At 39.0% G+C, this 17,528-nt stretch overlaps 1 protein-coding gene and 1 long non-coding RNA gene across 4 annotated transcripts in view; one reads left to right on the top strand and one right to left on the bottom strand.

The window, feature by feature from the left end:
• GRIA1 (glutamate ionotropic receptor AMPA type subunit 1) overlaps positions 1–17,528 on the bottom strand; it is a 321,543-nt gene that overhangs the window by 41,500 nt on the left and 262,515 nt on the right. For all 3 annotated transcript variants that reach the window (XM_031666559.1, XM_021939888.2, XM_031666558.1), the window contains exons 12-13: positions 8,025–8,223; positions 2,245–2,492 (exon numbers count right to left, since the gene is read on the bottom strand). In XM_031666559.1, the coding sequence (XP_031522419.1) occupies positions 2,245–2,492; positions 8,025–8,223 (447 nt within the window). The remainder of the gene's footprint in view (positions 1–2,244; positions 2,493–8,024; positions 8,224–17,528) is intronic.
• The window catches only part of LOC110743551, a 34,383-nt gene that overhangs the window by 5,490 nt on the left and 11,365 nt on the right, over positions 1–17,528 (top strand). Inside the window, exon 2 of the long non-coding RNA XR_002522821.2 lies at positions 5,550–5,707. This is a non-coding gene — a long non-coding RNA (uncharacterized LOC110743551). The remainder of the gene's footprint in view (positions 1–5,549; positions 5,708–17,528) is intronic.

Genomic DNA, 17,528 nt, shown 5'->3' with positions numbered 1-17,528 from the left:
AGGACAAAAGTTCTTTGTAAAATTCTTCCCCACTTCATCCTCCAATCTCAGCTTAAACATTTCTCCTCTGTATTACTACCTGTGTTCCAAGAACACTTAGTGGCTTTTGGTTAATCGACCGTGCAATGATTTCTTGCCTTAGAATCTTTGCACATGCTGTTTCTTCTGCCTCAGCTACTCTTTTCTTCCCTTCTCCTCCCTTCACTTAGTTGACTCCTATTAATCTGTCAAACTTCAGCTTGAAAAAAACATCCTTGGACCTGTCTTCCCAGCCATGCCCCACTCATCCTGCAGACCAAATTGAACCTTATTAAATCTGGATGTCTTTGAGATCTCTTTGTCTTTATGGTTCTGCACTTTCAATTGAATCAGCTGCTGATTTTTATCTATTTATTATGCTTAAGACTGATTTTCAAATCCGAGGATTTACGCTTTCCATAAATTCCAGAAAATTTCTTTAAAACATTGCCTCCACTTCATTCTCTTTTGTCTCTGTCTGGAACTCACAGCAGATTCAATTTTTTTTTCTTTTTCATGTCTCTTAAACTCTTTGTTACATTTTCTTTTCATCTTCTGTGTGTTATTCCGGGGAATTTTCTTTGATTCCCCCCCACCCCCGAGTGGATAATTCTTTCTTTAACTTTATCTAATTTGCTGTTCAACCCCTCCACTGAGATTTTATATAAATGAATGAATTTTTTATTTCTATAGGTTCTAATTCAGACTTTTTTGAATATATCTGGTCTTTGATGATAGTGTATTTTTCTCTTAAAATGTTTTCAATTACTTTTATGTCTTTAGTTGTACTGTCAATTGTTGCGCATGTAGATTGTCACGTGATTTATACCTTTGCTCTGCTTAGGGTGGTCCCAGAATAATAAGCTTATGCTTTTAGTTCTGGTTTTGATTTGTTTTTTTCTTTTTGGTCCTTCGGATTTCTTAACTTGCATTTAAAAGGCTATTTGTTATATCTTATCCAGCATATCTGGTTGTTTCATAGTGAGAATTTCGTTCTGCTACATTGCAGGAAGTAGATGTCCTCTAGGTCCCCGTTTATAGACTGTCCTAGTATCTATTAGAATTGTCATTAAACATTAATCATTTCTTTAATGTCCGTCTCTCCTGCAAGAATGTAGTTGCATGGGGACAGGCACTATGTCTTTTTGTTCAAAATTGTAGCTCCAGCTACTAGCCCAGTCCCCAGAACAATGTTGGGGCTTAGTATTATTAAGATAAATGAATAAAGTGGAAGCAGAGGTGGACCAGGGTATCATATCCAGATGGGTTAGGAATCCCTCTCTATCATTTTTCAAACTTTATTAATCCTTCTTACCCTTCCTGAAATGCAACACTTCCCCCAAATGATTGAATTCTTCTATAATTGACATAATGTCTCATAAGTGACTTCACAGTGTACTGTTTTCAGTGACCTTCAACATAAATTATACCACTTGAACTCAAACCACCTCAGACCTAGGAAGGGCTGGAACAATTATTCTGCCTCTACAGATAAGGAAACTGAGGGCTTGGAGATGCTATGTTTTACCTTTTGTAAGACAGTCAGAATTAAATCTAGGTATTCTGACTCCATGTCTACAGGACTCTTCTTCAACTGTTGAAAATGCATATCAGGATTTCTTTACGTGAAAGTAAAGTTGAATGTGCTTCTTTATCAAACTGTTTACATCTTGCTAAATAAATCAGTCTCTAGGTAAAAATAGGTGCTACAATTAATTTGGTGCTATTCATTAGATACTATTTCGATTTCCACAGCCAGAGTCTCAGGACTCGAAAGATTTGATTTTTCATTTGGACAACGTGTTTATGTTTCTTTTGAGACAAACATTATAAACCACCTTCTGTCAAAGAATTCAGGTTGCTGGAGAACTCTGTTCATGGCGTTGTTGGATGTAGGGGTGTCTGGTAAAGGATGGGGTGTTACAGATCACACGACAAAAGCACAAGGTTCATTGATGTTTCACACACTTGGAGGAGGAAGGTGAGGTGTAGGGGAAGAACACATGGGCAGTGACAGTCACAGCAAGCTGAGGCCCCCAGGTCAATTTCCAACCTCAGGGCTGAAGATCTTGGGTGGCTGGAATCTTTCAGGCCCATAGGTGTTGAAGAAGAGCCCCCTCGACAGCTTGCATTGTGGCATTGGAGCCTTGTAGCAGACACAGAAGCTTCATTCCTGAGATAGGGAGGGGAGAGGGAGTACCAAGGAAGCAAATCTTGGCTACTTACCTCAGGGCAGACCCCTTGGGTGTCGCAATGCCATAGCCTTTGGAATCCAAGTTACCTCCCACCTTCATGGTGTCACAGGGTTTCCGCTGCTCAATGTACTCATTCATGGTGGACTCCAGGAGGTAGGCATATTTGCCTTTGGATTTCCTCACTCGAATCATCCCTTCCTCTGTGGTCCGCACAAAAACTGATGGCTCTGCTGACTTCATGTATGTCCACATCTTCTCAAACACGGCAATTTTAGACCTCTGGCAGGGAAAGAAACAAAGCTGGAATTAAGTGAGCTTGGAATTGGGGTCGGTGCACGCATTAATGAAGAGCTGAGTGTAGCTTGATCACACATTCATGAGCGAGATTAGCTCAGGAAGAAACAAATTATGAGTGATTGCAAAATAAGAGGCTCTAATTAGTACCAGTAGGTTCCAAAGTACAAATATCTTGCAAATTCAGAATGAACAGAATAGCTCAGAATCTTTTAATTACTTCTGAGTAATTATATTCCTCCTAAACAAGGGGAGAATTAAGAAACTGGGGCCCTGCCTGACTTTTAAATACATTAAAGGACGTATCTATTGTTCAATAAGGCCATATTTATACTAACCAGAAGAAATAGAAAGCTGAATATCAGTGGAATCTGATTTCATTATTGGAAGAAAACACTGCAGAATTTCTGGATCATGGGTAGCCAAGTTCTAGTCATCCTATATTGCAAGACCTGTCCTCAGAATGTATTAGGTTGATGCAAAAGTAATTGAGGTTTTTTGCCATTACTTTTAGTGGTAAAAAACCTCAATTACTTTTGCACCAATCAAATATATTGTTGTCTAATAAAGCTGATAACTTGGGACCAAATATTGTCATCTGCTTACATTTAAAAATTTTCCAAATATGGCCCAACTGCCTTCCTTATTTCCCCCTAAACTCACCTTGGGCCTTCTCCCCTTTGGGACTTTGCTTGGACTATTTATTCCACTTGAGATGCTGGTTCTGTCTAATCAAATCCTTGTTTCATAGAACAGAATAAATCCTATATATTTGGAGTCCACCTCAGTCCCAAAGGCAATGGTTTTTAGACTCTAGTAGGCACCATTATCATGTACATTGATCGTTAAAATGCAGATTCCCTAGCTCTAAATCTAGAGATTCTGAGTCAGCAAGTCTGAAGTGGAACCTAGATACATCTTTTTCAGGAATTGTCCCCACCAGGTGATTCTGATCTGTGTGGCCTGTGTGACCCTCACTTTGAGAAGCAGTATTGTGGGGATTGATACTCCTATGGGACACACTGTGTGGGGCACTCACTGGATGGCCAGGCTAGACTGCTAGGATTGCAAGTCGTCTCTTCTTGTATGTAGTCTCAAGCATGTGGAAGCTACTTGAGAGAATGTCTTCCTTCCTGTGGGTCCTTCACAGAGTCTAATTGAGTACCTTGCACGTGGTAGGCCCCTAGTCAGGGCCCATGATCCAGGACCACGATCAGACTTCTCATTTAGCATACTATTTCTAAATGGTGACCTTTTCCCAAAGGGTAGATGTATTTTAGGGATACTAAAGTTTGGCTATTACAAAGTTTCCTAAATGGACAAGTGTTAAATACATGTAAGGGACTACTTTTTAAAAACAGCTGTTGCTAGAGTCACATATTCTGTATAATTCAGTGGTTAATACATAGATTTCATATTTATTTAATATAAAATTATCATTATACATGCAGCATATCACTTTTTTCTGTATACAAGTATCAGGTTTATTTCCTTGATATTAGTGCACGGCAAGTGTTGTTAAGATACTGATCTACAATTGTCATTTGAGCCAGCTGATCAATAAAGATATTCGGGGCCCAGGAAAATCACAGGTCTCCAGGGAAAAGTCATGGAAATAGTTGCTATTAAAACTTCAGTTTTAATAGCCTATAATTAGATAAACTATATTACTCGTTTTACAGTCTGGTTTACAATTTGGAAAGGACACTGGACTGGCTGTGAGGAGCCCTGGATATCAGTCTTAGTTCTACTTCTCACTCATGGTTTTGTTTACAGAGAATCCCTTCTCTTTGGGCCTTAGTTTCCCCATCCATTCCATAGGGGGAGTTTGGGCATTGTAATCTTTAAGTCCCTGGCTAGCTTGAAGTATCCTATTCTTTACCTGAAGATACATCATTCAAGCAACAATGTCAATGTGAGAAAGAAGAAGAAAGAAGGGAGAAAAGAGAGGGAGGATTCCAAGGTTAGGGGAGGGATTACCCAGAACTAATAATAAGGTCTGCCAATGTATTTAATATTCTCTCACAGGAAGCAGGAAAATGTATAAATTCAGCTGTGACCAGATTTGCAGATAATCTTCCAGGCACAAATCAACAAAACACACAGCAGGGCAATTGCAAGATGCAATTTGACCTGACAGGATGGACACAGCAGGGAACTGGGCTGTTGACAGGCAGGGCTGAGGAGCCTTCTGGGCAACAGTTGCAGAAAATTAATATGTCCTCCCAGCCTCACCCCAGTGCCCCAAATGTTAAGGCTGTGCACATAGACACTCGGGATGAACTATCAGGAAAATCTAATCTCCAGTAATGTGAAGGTAGCATGAATGGCAGGGAAGATTGGAAGCGTACTCAGGGCATTTGTTCTTGGATCTCTCCGATCATCTGCAGCTCCCATGGCCCTTCATACATCTTAATTAAACTGTCAATGGAGGATTAAGCATCTCTGGGCTGGAGCTGCCAAGAAGCTCTGGGCTGTCACGGGGACAAGAAGCCAGCTTTTTCAGAGACTGGAATAGAAGAATTCTTGTCTCAGTATTCCCTCCTTCTGCCTTGTGGGGGTGGTAGGTGACCTTATCTCCCCAACCACCAAACTCTTGGTGGGATAATTATCCAAGGTCAGAGTCACAGAGATAGAAAGGCTTATTATGCATGGGACATATCTTGGCAGCACTCTCCTTTTACAAGTAAGGAAACTGAGGCCCATGATGTGGCAATAAACTGTCCAATGTCATGCAGTTTGTTAGTGGCAGAGCCAGGAGTCCTTGGTCTCCTGATTGCACACATTGTGCCTTTCCACTGCAACCAGCCGCCTCCCTCATTTTAGGTTTTATATCTTATTAGATGAAAGACATTGGGCAAGTAGCATAGCCTTTCTGAGCCTCAGTGTTCCTCTTCTGAAAATGGTAATAATACTGTGCACTTCACAGTGTTGCCATGGAGATTATATGAGAACACAGGTAAAATGCATAACCCAGTGCCTGGCACAAGAAGGCATTCTATAAGTAGTGCAATGACTACTAATAATTATGCTTTTTTTCAGGTTTTACTTTAGGGTAGGAATGCTTCATACTTGGCTTGCTTGGTACCAGTTTCCCTTCCTCTATACATGAGAGACATCGATATCAATCAAAGAATCCGTTCATATCAAGCCCAGATGTAACCTCAGAAACTCTAGGCAACCACTACTGACCTGTCAAAGTAAGTACATGGGCTACAACCAATTTGCCACCAATGTAGTAGGCCTGGGCACAGAACTTGTAGAATATGCACTGCCCTGGTTCCAGGTTCTTAACTTTGTGCTGTGGACAAGAGGCAGTAATATGTCAATTGACATAGTGATTAACAAAGACTTTTGAAATTTTAAATCCCAGCCGTGCCTCTTACTAGGTAAGCATGACCATTTTCTTCTCTGGGCCTCAGTTTTCCCAACTATAAAATGGTACAGTTAGACTAGATGTATCCACAAGCCCAGCTGTCATCCTGAGGGATCTTTTTAAAAATGTTTATCAGTTTAATGACACCACCATATTAAGACCATGTGGTTCAGTGACAAGAATACTTCGGTTGGAACAAGAAAACTCAGATTTGGTACCCATCCCTGACACCTGCATCAAAAGAATTTCCCAAGTTTTAATTTCTTACCCACAAAGTGGCTGCCACAAGTACCTCTTCTGCCTGAGGTCGCAGGTGAAACATAAATGAAACCATAGATGCAAAAGTACTTTGAGGACTGGTGCACGTTGTCTATACTATAAGGCTGAGAGCATTGTTAAGTGAATTAGATGGTTTCCTAACTGCATCAGCAGGGGTTGGGACATAGGACAGGCTTTATGGACAAGTAGAAACAGGCACTTTCTTCACACTTTTGTTGCAGGCTAAAAATGTCAGGGAAGTGTAATGAGTTTGTAAGTGGCTTTTTTATTTACTGGCTGGGTGAGCTTAAGCAAGTAATGCCTCTCTCTAAAACGACAGGCTCTGACTAGGTGACCTCTAAGGCACCTTCTTGCTCTGATACATTGAAAATTGATGATTTTAGCCTTGGGGTTAGGATCAGTGACGGTTAAGGTTTTGTTCCCTTTCCTGACTATCATACAGAATACAAAGCCCATGGTCAAGAACCTGCAGCACCTCCCACAGTGGTTTATTCGGGCCTGGAGTTTGCTCCATGAAGTTGTAGTGAGATAACTAGGTACGGCTGTACAGGATCCCTTCTCTTTTGTTGAGGCAATATGGCAGCCTGCTCTCTCTGCTCCTTCTGCTACTATTAGCTGTGTGATCTTAGGAGATTACTTTTAATTTTCTGATCTATAAAATGGGGACATATCCTAACTCTAATCTATAAAATAGAGACAATCTCTAACTCATCTTTAATGAGAGGATTAAATGAGATAATTCGTGTAGGGTGTGCTTAGCACAGGACTTGGTTCATATGTAGACAGTAGCAAACGTTTCTTATTATTCTTATTTGATCCATATATGGTAGTTCCATGTACTGTTTCTTCAACTCCTGGGACAAACATCCCTAAAGTCCAGGGAAACCACAGGTTTTCCTGCTTCTGGGCATCTGTTCAAGTTGTTCCTTTTATCCAGGATGTACTTAGCCTCCTCAGGTCTGGCCTGGTTTTGTGATATCTAGAAATGTTTACACGTCTACCCTGCATGGCTTCAGTCTCTACCGATTCTTCAGAATGACTCCCAGATGTTTGCATTTCCTAAAGTCCTAATGGTATAGGGAACCTCCATTGATTGTTCCTTGTTTTGCCTCTTACTTTAGATTCCCTATCTCTTTTAGTCTTGTTAGGCTCTAATATAGACATTATTCTCCTCATTATATGCATGAATGGAAACGGTGTCACAGAGGCTAAGTGCACAGAACAAGTAAGGGATGGAGCCAGGTTCCGGGCCTCCATCTGCTGACCTTGAAGGTTGTGCTCCTAAGCTCTCTGCTCCTTTGCCTCCGCTCACTGTCTCCTGCCAAAACACATCTCACCACCTCCACTCCCACTTCACATTTTCTCTCTCTCCTGGAACTATTTAATAGATCACTTTTTCCAGTTATTTTTTTTTTCCCATATACTATCCTCTGATTCATCAAGTCAACAAACATTCACTGAGCTCCTTCTACGAGATAGAAGGGGACACAAAGATCATCAGGTCCAGCTGTTGTCCATAAGCTGTTCCTAATTGATTACTAACTAGACTATAAGGTTTCTGTGAGAACAGAGAGGAAATTGTATTTGATGTTTTTTTGCAGCCCTCAGAGAATTAGCACAGACTGATACAGACAAGGGATCTAAATCAATGCAGGAGCTTTGAAGCTTCTACAAATGTAGAAATGTAGATTTCTCAGGGGGGTGGTAGAAAGCTTAGAAATGTCCTGAGTTTCCCTGACTTACAGTCAGTTAAGCACTTGCTCTGGCTGCCTGTTATCTCAGGCTATATAATGAGAAGGACATTTTAATGACAGTTGTGGTTCCCTTTTGAGAAAATGCCTTGGGACAAAGGATGTCCCTACCCTGAAGAACTCCTTAGTAGATCCTGCTTCCAGCGTCCCGTAGGCAATTTCTGTCTGCTTCGCTAGGTCCTCTGCACTCTCAATGGGAGACACCATCCTCTCCACGGTCAGGAAGGCGGCCAGGTTGGCTGTGTATGAGGAGATGATGATCAAGGTGAAGAACCACCAGACTCCGCCAACGATGCGACCAGACAGGGACCTGTAGGCCAAAGGGAAGAGGCATCAGCAGCATGGACATCAACTGTGGAAGGCTCTGGGGAGGGACTGAGCACTAGTCTGGGGCTTGGCGGCAGAGCTGTCAGGCCCTATTGCACCCTTTTCGTCTGTCAGCAAGATGAGAATTCAAATGTTAGAGAGACTCCATATTTTGTTCCTTATTAAGGACATGGACCTGTGGGGTTGCTGTCCTTCAGGGGTGATAAAGCCCACATGCACGTATTCACACTCACTTTTACACATATATAACAGCAAGACACATGATGACAAAGACACAGATATGCCAACACTTGCCCACAAAAATCACAAATATGCATAAGCAATTACATACACACCAAATGGTTTGTGCATACACATATGAATGCAAATACATTTATACACATGATGCAAACATTTGATTGACTCAGACATGTTTTCAGACTGCCTTATTATTGCTCTCCTGGCTGGCAAAGGCCACCAAAATAGTGGACTAGAAGGAAAGGAAGGAAGAATACATTGGAAATAGAATCAGAACAGTCATACTCCAGCCATTATGGGGAATGTCACCATGGGGTGCAGACACAATTCTTTCCCCCACTCACCCAAGTAAGATAATTTGGCTGAAATAAAAAGATAAAAAAAGGCAAATATGACAATCAATTATGAGGTGAGAAATGTATCTTTGAACTTCTCAGAGTGCTATTCTCCTCTCTTATCCCCCAAACAATGAAGAGAAACATCACCAGCCAAGAGTTCCACTGTTCTCTCTCTGATCTGATAGGATACTTCCAAGTCCAGGGCTTCCCAAGATATTATAAGTTGATTTGCATGTGACTTGTGGTGATTTTATGTGGTAAGCAGTTAGGGCATCAAATCATAATGAATCCTATAGTGATAAAGTTATTTGCATTTCATTTCTGTTTCCATCTTGTTCAATTTATCGAGGAAGTGTTATTCTGGAGCTCCTGTATCTTTAAGCCCTTTCTGACAAGTGCTCTCACAGCCTCAAGCTCAGAGTCTTCAATAGGTGACAGTGTTTGATTGAAACCCTATATTTAACAATCAGAGAAATCACCAATGCAACCCATGAGTTTTACAAGGAAAGCCAAGAGTCGACTGTGCCTCAGGAGAGCAGTACACAGGCCTGTTGGCTTGCTCTGTTGTTCCACACTGCTTATCTGTGTTGACTTTATATATGTTATTCCCACGTCCCTTGACACTTCACTCTACCTTGATTTCTTGGAGATCCCTTTTCACCTTAGGCAGACAGTGTTCACTCCAAGAAATCCAACAAATATATGTCATTGCTTGCTATGTGGAAAAGAATACTCCTAGGTGTTTCACACGGAGGGGAAAATAAGAGACAGGAAAACTTGTTGAAATGAATGAGACCAGGAGAGTGGAGCAAAGCTGTGTCGCATGAGGAACAGTTGCAGGAACAGGGAACATTTAACCAGACGAAGAGACTTGAAGAGACATGTTCACTGAAGAGTTGGCATGAGGCTTGTACTATATGACCTGATTTAGGAGAACTTCATAGAAGTTTCAGGACAACAACTACTACTTAAATATGTGGAAGGTATTTTTGATGGATAGGGTGTACAACATTGAGATGGCTATCCTGAGACTGAGAGCATTTCTCCATTTCTGAAGGTGTTCAAGTAGTGAACCATTTACAGAGATATACTTGGTGGTGACTCTTGGTTCCCCAGCACCGCAAGTGCTGGGGATGCAACTCTAAGGAGGAAAGAGAAGGAGTCAAGGTTCCCACAGGGATAGGGACCAGTTGCTTCCTCTTACGCTTTTCCATTTATGAGATTGTGTGATTTAAAATCATAGGTAGGTAGCCCAGGATATACGAGTTCCATTAAGCAGTCAAGCAAGATAGATACAAAGAGGCAAAATCACTTCCCCAATGCCCCAGAATCAGTGCACAACAGGTTTGAAAAATCATACCGATCTTCACATAGAACTATCCCAGTGCTCTTTTCATCTTAGTAGGTGGCAGACACAAGTGTTGAGGTCATTTGAAGCTGCAGCAGCTTTCCCAAATCTGGATGAACACAATGGCCTCTAAACTGTACTTTTATTTTTTAAATTTTATTTTGTTTTCAACTGACACACAAAAATTGTACATATTTATGGGGTGCAGGGTGATGTTTTGCTATATGTATACATTATATAATGATCAATTCAGAGTAATTAGCATGCAGATCACCTCAAACATTTATCATTTCTTTGTGGTGAGTACATTCAAAATATTATCTTTGAGCTATTTTGAAATATACATTATTGTTAAATATAGTCACCCTACTGTGCAATAGAACACAAGAACTTATTCCTTCTATCTAACTGTGCCTTTGCACCTGTTCACAAATCTCCTCCCGGCCGGGCATGGTGGCTCAAGCCTGTAATCCCAGCACTTTGGGAGGCCGAGACGGGCGGATCACGAGGTCAGGAGATCGAGACCATCCTGGCTAACACGGTGAAACCCCGTCTCTACTAGAAAAAAATACAAAAAACTAGCTGGGCGAGGTGGCAGGCGCCTGTAGTCCCAGCTACTCGGGAGGCTGAGGCAGGAGAATGGCGTGAACCCGGGAGGCGGAGCTTGCAGTGAGCTGAGATCCGGCCACTGCACTCCAGCCTGGGCGACAGAGCGAGACTCCGTCTCAAACAAAACAAAACAAACAAAAAAAATCTCCTCCCATCACCCCTCCCTCTCACTTCCCCAGTCTCTGGAACCACTGTTTTACTCTGTACTGCTATGAGATCTTTTTTTTTTTTACATTCCACATATAAGTGAGATCATGTGGCACTTGTCTTTATGTGCCTGGCTTATTTCACTTAACATAATGTATTCTAGCTCCATTAATGTTGTTGCAAATGACAGGATTTCATTCTTTTTTATGGCTGAATACTATTTCGTTGAGTACATACCACTTTCTAAAAAATCGATTCATCTGTCGATGGGCACATATGTTGATTCCATATTTCGGTTACTGTGAATAGTGCTGCAATAAACAAGAGAGTGCCAGATATCTCTTTGATGTACTCATTTAATTTCCTTTGTATATTTACTCAATGGTGAGATTGTTGGATCATATGGTAGTTTTATTTTTAAATTTTTGAAGAACTTCCATAATGTTGTCCATAATGGCTGCACTATTTATGTTCCCACTAACAGCATATAAGGGTTCCCCTTCCTCACACCCTTGCTAGCATTTGTTATTTTTTGTCTTCTTCATAGTAGCCTTTCTAACAAGGGTGAGGTGATATCTCACTATGGTTTTGATTTGTATTTCCCTGATGGTTAGTGATGTGGAACACTTTTTCATATACCTGTTGGTCATCTGTATACTTATTTTTTGAGAAAAGTCTATGTAGGTTTTTTGCCCATTTTTAATTGACTTATTTGCATTTTTGTTGGGTCCTTATATATTTTTAATATTAACCTCTTGTGAGACACATAGTTTGCAAATATTTTTACCCTATTCTGTAGCTTGTTTCTTCACCCTGTTGATTGCTTCTTTTACTATGCTATGCTATGCTTTTTAGTTTGATGCAATCCATTTGTCTATTTTTGCTTTTGTTGTCTGGGATTTTGAGGTTCTATTTAAAAAATCTTTGCCCAGACCACTACCATGAAACGTTTTACCTATGTTTTTATCTAGCACTTTCATAGTTTTGAATCTTATATTTGTGTCTTTAATTCATTTTGAGGTGATTTTGGTATATGGTGAGAGATAGAGATCTAGTTTAATTCTGCATGTAGATATCCAATTTTCCCAGCACCATTTATTGAAGAGATTATCCTTTTCCCAGAGCATATTTTTGACACCTTTGTTGAAAATCAGTTGGCTGTAAATGTGTAGATTAATTTCTGGGTTGTCTATTTTGGTCTATTAGTCTGTGTGTTGTGTCTGTTTTAATGCCAGTACCATGCTGTTTTGGTTACTATAGCTTTGTAGTCTATTTTGAAGTCAGGTAGTGTGATGCTTCTAGCTTTGTTCTTTTTGTTCAAGATTGCTTTGGCTCTTCAGGGTCTTTTGTTGTTTCATACAAATTTTAGGATTATTTTTCTATTTCTGTGAAGAATGTTATTGATATTATGATAGGAATTGCATTGAATCTGTAGATTCTTTAGGTAGTATGGATATTTTAACAATATTAATTCTTTCAATTATGAATAATGGATATCTTTCCATTTGCTTGTGTCCTCTTAAATTTCTTTCATCAATGTTTTATAGTTTTTACCATAGAGATATTTTATCTCCTAGGTTAAATTTACTCTTAGATGTGTTTTGTGCAGCAATTGTAAATGGAATTGCTTTCTTGATTTCTTTTTCATGTAGTTTTCTGTTAGACTATAAAAATGCTATTAATTTTGTAGTTTGATTTTATGCCCTGCAACTTTGTTGAATTTCTATTAGCTTTTTGGCAGAGTTTCTAGGTTTTTCTATATAGAAGATCATGTCATCTGCAAACAGGGAAAATTTAACTTCTTCTTTTTCAATTTGAATGCTCTTCACTTCTTTCTCTTGCCTGATTTCTCAGGCTAGGACTTCCAGTACAATGTTGAATAGAAGTGGGGACAGTGGGCATCCTCATCTAGTTCCATATCTTAGGGGAAAAGCTTTCAACTTTTCCCTATTCAATATGATGTTAGCTGTGAGTTTGTCATATATGGCCTTTACTGTGTTGAGGCATTTTCTTTCTATACTTAATTTGTTGAGGGTTTATATCATAAATGGGTGCTGAATTTTATTAAATGCTTTTTCTGTATATATTGAAATGATCATATAATTTGCATTCTTGATTCTATTAATGGGATGTATCATGTTTATTGATTTGAATGTAATGAACCATTCTTGCATCCCTGGGCTGAATCCTACTTGATCATGGTGCATGATCTTTTTAATGTGCTGTTGAATTTGGTTTGCTACTATTTTGTGGAGGATTATTGCATCTATGTTTATCAGGGATATTAGCCTGTAGTTTTCTTTTTTGTTGTGTCTGGTTTTGGGATTAGGGTAATTCTGGCTTCAAAGAATGAGTTTGGAACAGTTTCCTCCCTTTCAATTTTTTTGGAATAGTTTGAGAAGAATTAAATTAGTTCTTCTTTAAATATTTGGTAGAATTTTGCAGTGAAGCCATCAGTCCTTGGTTTTTAATGATGGGAGACTTTTTATTACTGATTCAATCTCATTGCTTGTCATTGGTCTTTTCAGATTTTCTATATCTTCATAATTTAATTTTGATAGGTTGCACGTGTCTAAGAACTTATTTTTTTCTAGGTTTTACAATTTGTTGTGTATAGTTATCATAATAGTCTCTTATGATCCTTTATATTTCTGTGGTATCAATTTTAATGTCTCCTTTTCCATTTATAATTTTATTTATTTGAGTCATTTCTTTTTTTCTTAGTCTTGCTAAAGGTTTGTCAGCTTTGTCTTTCCAAAAAGCAACTCTTTTTGAGCTTTTGTGTTGTTTTTAGCCTCTATTTTATTCATTTATGTTCTGGTCTTTATGATTTATTTCCTTCTGTAAATTTGAGATTTAGTTTGTTCTGCTTTTTTAGTCTTTGAAGTTCAGTGCTAGGTTTTAATATCTTTCTATTTTTTTGACATAGGTGTTTATTTCTATAAACTTTCCTCTTGCTGTATCTCATAGGTTTTCATATGTCATGTTTTCATTTTCATTTGTCTCACGAAATTTAAAAAATTTTTAAAAATTTCCTCATTGATTGATTGGTTGTTCAGGAGCATGTTGTTTAATTTCTGTAATTATGTATGGTTTCCAAAGTTCCTCTTGGTATTGATTGCTAGTTTTATTGCACTGTGGTTATAAAAGATACTTAATATAACATTGATTTTTAAAAATTTGTTAATACTTGTTTTGTATTGTGATATATGTATGTGATATACTTGTTTTGTATGTGATATATGCTGTAGACTGATCTATGTTCTGTTGCAAAGAATGTATATCCTACAACTCTTGAATGGAAAGTTCTGTAAATGTATGTTAGGTCCATTTGGTCTAGAGTGCATCTAGAAACATCTAGTCTGGTGTTTCTTTGATTATCTTCTGTCTGAATGATCTGTCTATTGTGGAAAGTGTTGAAGTTTCTCCTATTATTTTATTGCAGAGTATAGTTCTGTTTACATCTATTAATATTTGCTTTACATATTTAAGTACTCTGATGCTAGTTGAATATATATTTATAATTATTACATTCTCTTGCTGTGTTTTATTCCTTTACCAAAAGACAAATCGCTTTCTTTGTCTTTTTTGTTACAATTTTTTTCCTGAAAATGTATTTTTTTCTAATATAAATGTGACTACTCCTGCCCCATTTTTTTGTTTTAATTTATGTGGAATATCTTGTTCCCTCCTTTTTCTTTCAGACTATGTATTCTCTTAGTCTGACAGTGAAGTGACTGTCTTGTGAGTGGCATATAATTGGGTCTTATTTATTTTTATTCATTCAGCCATTCTATGTCTTTTAATTGGATGATTTAAGCAATTACGTTTCAGGTAATTCAGGCAGGGCTTACCACTGCCATTTTGTTACATGTTTTCTAGTTTTCAAAAAACAGATTCTTTATTCTGTGTTTTCTTACTGTTTTTCTTTGTGATTAAGAGATTTTCTCTAGTAGTATGCTTTTATTTTCTGTTTAACTATTAGAAATCTTTGCTTTGTGGCTACCATGAGGCTTACAATAAACATTCAATAGCTCTATCTCTTAACATATTATTGTAGTTATTGTTATTTTTCATAGTTTTGTCTTTTAGTTTTTGTACTAATAATGTAAGTGGTTTACACACCATGATTATAATATCAGAATATTGTGAATGTCTGTATATTTGCTTTTACCAGTGAGTTTTATAACTTTATATGTTTTATTGTTACACAGTGTCTTTTACTTCCCATTTGAAAAACTCTCTTTAACATTTCTAGTAAGACTGTCTGATGGTGATGAATTTCTGGGTCTTTCATTTGTCCAGGAAAGTCTTTATGTCTCCTTCAATTCTGACAAATAGCTTTTCTGGGTACAGGCTTATTGGTTAGCAAGTTTTCATCTTTTCATTCAGTACTCCTAATGTGTCACCAAGAGTACTTCCTCCTGGTCTGCAAAGTTTTTGCTGAGAAGTCTGTTGCCAGGTGTGTTGGAATTCTCTTCCATGTTATTTGCTTCTTTTCTCTTGCTGCTTTTAGAATTCTCTTTGTCTTTGACCTCTGAAAGTTTGATTATAACATGTCTGAGATAGTCTTATTTGGGTTGAATTCTGTTGGTGACTTTTGACCTTCCTCTACCTGGATAATTATATTTTTCTTTAGGTTTGGATAGGTCTCTGTTATTTCTTTACATAAGCCATCTACCCTTTTGTGTTTTTCTTCTCCCTGTTGAACTTCAATGACCAAAATATTTGCTCTTTTGATGCTATTCCATAGATTCTGTAAGCTTTCTTTGTTCTTTTTCATTCTTCTTTTTTTCCTCCTTTGGCTGTGTTTTCAAGGAGCCTGTTTTCAAGCTCATTGATTCCTTCTTCTGCTTGATTAACTTGTGCTGTTTATACTTTCTATTGCATTTAAAATTTTTTTCATTCATTTGTATTTTTCAGTTCCAGAATTTTTTTATTATTTCAGTCTCTCTGTTAAATTGTTGAATTGTTTCTCTGTGTTTTCTTAAAATTCACTGAGCTTCCTTAACATAGCTATTTTGTCTCTTTTTTTAATTTTTAAAAATTTTTTAATTATTATATTTTAAGTTCTAAATCACACAGCTATTTTGAATTACTTGTCCAACAGATCACATATTTTCATCTCTTTAGGGTCCCTCATTGGTGTCATGTTTTGTCCATTAGGTGAGGTCATACTTCCAAGATTGTTCTTAATGCTTGTGGATGTATGTCAATCTCATACAATGAAGAGTTAGATATTTATTCTAATCTTTGCAGTCTGGCCTTGTTTGTGCTCATCCTTCAGTTGGCCTGTCCAGAAATCTATGCAATCTAATCTGTTGTCAGAGTCTGTGACTGCTGCAGCCATTTCAACACTAGAGGGTACCCTAATCTAGGGTTCTCTGTAAGTCTTGTGAGGACTTAGAGGTTGGGATGGTACTCCAGCTTAGTCGGACCTAGAGAAGAGTCAAAGGGGCTACCAGAGCTGTGTAGGAAAGATGGGTAGGAACCTGAGTTCAGAAGCCTGTCTCATTGGTCCATATGGCTTTGTGTTTTCTGACAGATCCCTGAATAAGTGGTACAATTTCCTGACTATAGTAAGAGGAGCTGTGGAACAGAGGTTGGCAAGCCTGCCCACAGTGTTCCAGACATGTGTGCTCACAGCAGTTTCCTGCATGGGCAGGGCAGTTCTCTTACTGCAGTTTAAGTGGAACTAAAGCCAAGACTGGGCCCCCGCAGGATCCACAGTGGCATAGATGCTGGTGAGCTCACCCTAGTAGCCCAGATGTGTGTACTTCCCAACCAATTTCCTGCATGGGTGGGGGAGTTTCCCAACTGTAGCAAGAGGGGTGAAAACTGAGACTGGGCCCCCTCTGGATCTGCTGTGGGGTGGAGCCTTGTTGGCTATCACAGAGGTTCCTATGGACAGGCAATTTCCGGTCTGTGAGGTATGAGTGAGCTTCCCTTGTGCAAGCTGTAATAAGCTGGGCCTACAGTTGTAGGGGGCTGGAGTCAAACTGCCGGATAACTTTCAGATCTACTGGCAAGATTAGTGTCGGCAGGCAATCAAAACTTTCTACAGAGGCACAAAGGTGCATGATTTCTCCTGGACCGATTGGCAGATGGTGTTGGTTGCAGGCTCAAAGCCAAATAGGGCTGAAGCCTAGCCCTTTCATGAACAAAGTTGTTTACAGGTTTGAACTTAAGAGCATGATTAAGTTTGCTACCTGGGTGCTATTCTACACTCTTAAAACAGCCTTCTTAGGTATTGGGCTCTACCAGGGTTTTATAACCTCCTACCTGAAACTCAACGCTCCTGCAGAGAGACTTTTTTTTCCTGCGGATGGTTGCAGAATTCTTATTGTTGTTAGGGGGATATGAGCAGGTTATCTCCTATTCTGCCATCTTGTTTTATGTATTATTTTTTAGAGACAGTGTCTCACTATGTTGCCCAGGCTGGAGTGCAGTTGCTATGTACAGGCACGATCCCATAACTGATCAGCATTGGAGTTTTGACCTGCTCCAACTCTAGTCTGGGCCAGTTCACCCCTCCTTAGGCAACCTTGTGGTCCCCTGCTCCTGGGACGTCACTATATTGATTCCAAACTTAGTGTGGACACCTGATTG

Source organism: Papio anubis, chromosome 5 (genome assembly GCF_008728515.1).
Source record: "Papio anubis isolate 15944 chromosome 5, Panubis1.0, whole genome shotgun sequence".
In the NCBI taxonomy this organism is placed as follows: Eukaryota; Metazoa; Chordata; class Mammalia; order Primates; family Cercopithecidae; genus Papio; species Papio anubis.
Note: the sequence above shows the minus strand (reverse complement) of the source record. Positions and strands in the feature narration are given on the sequence as shown.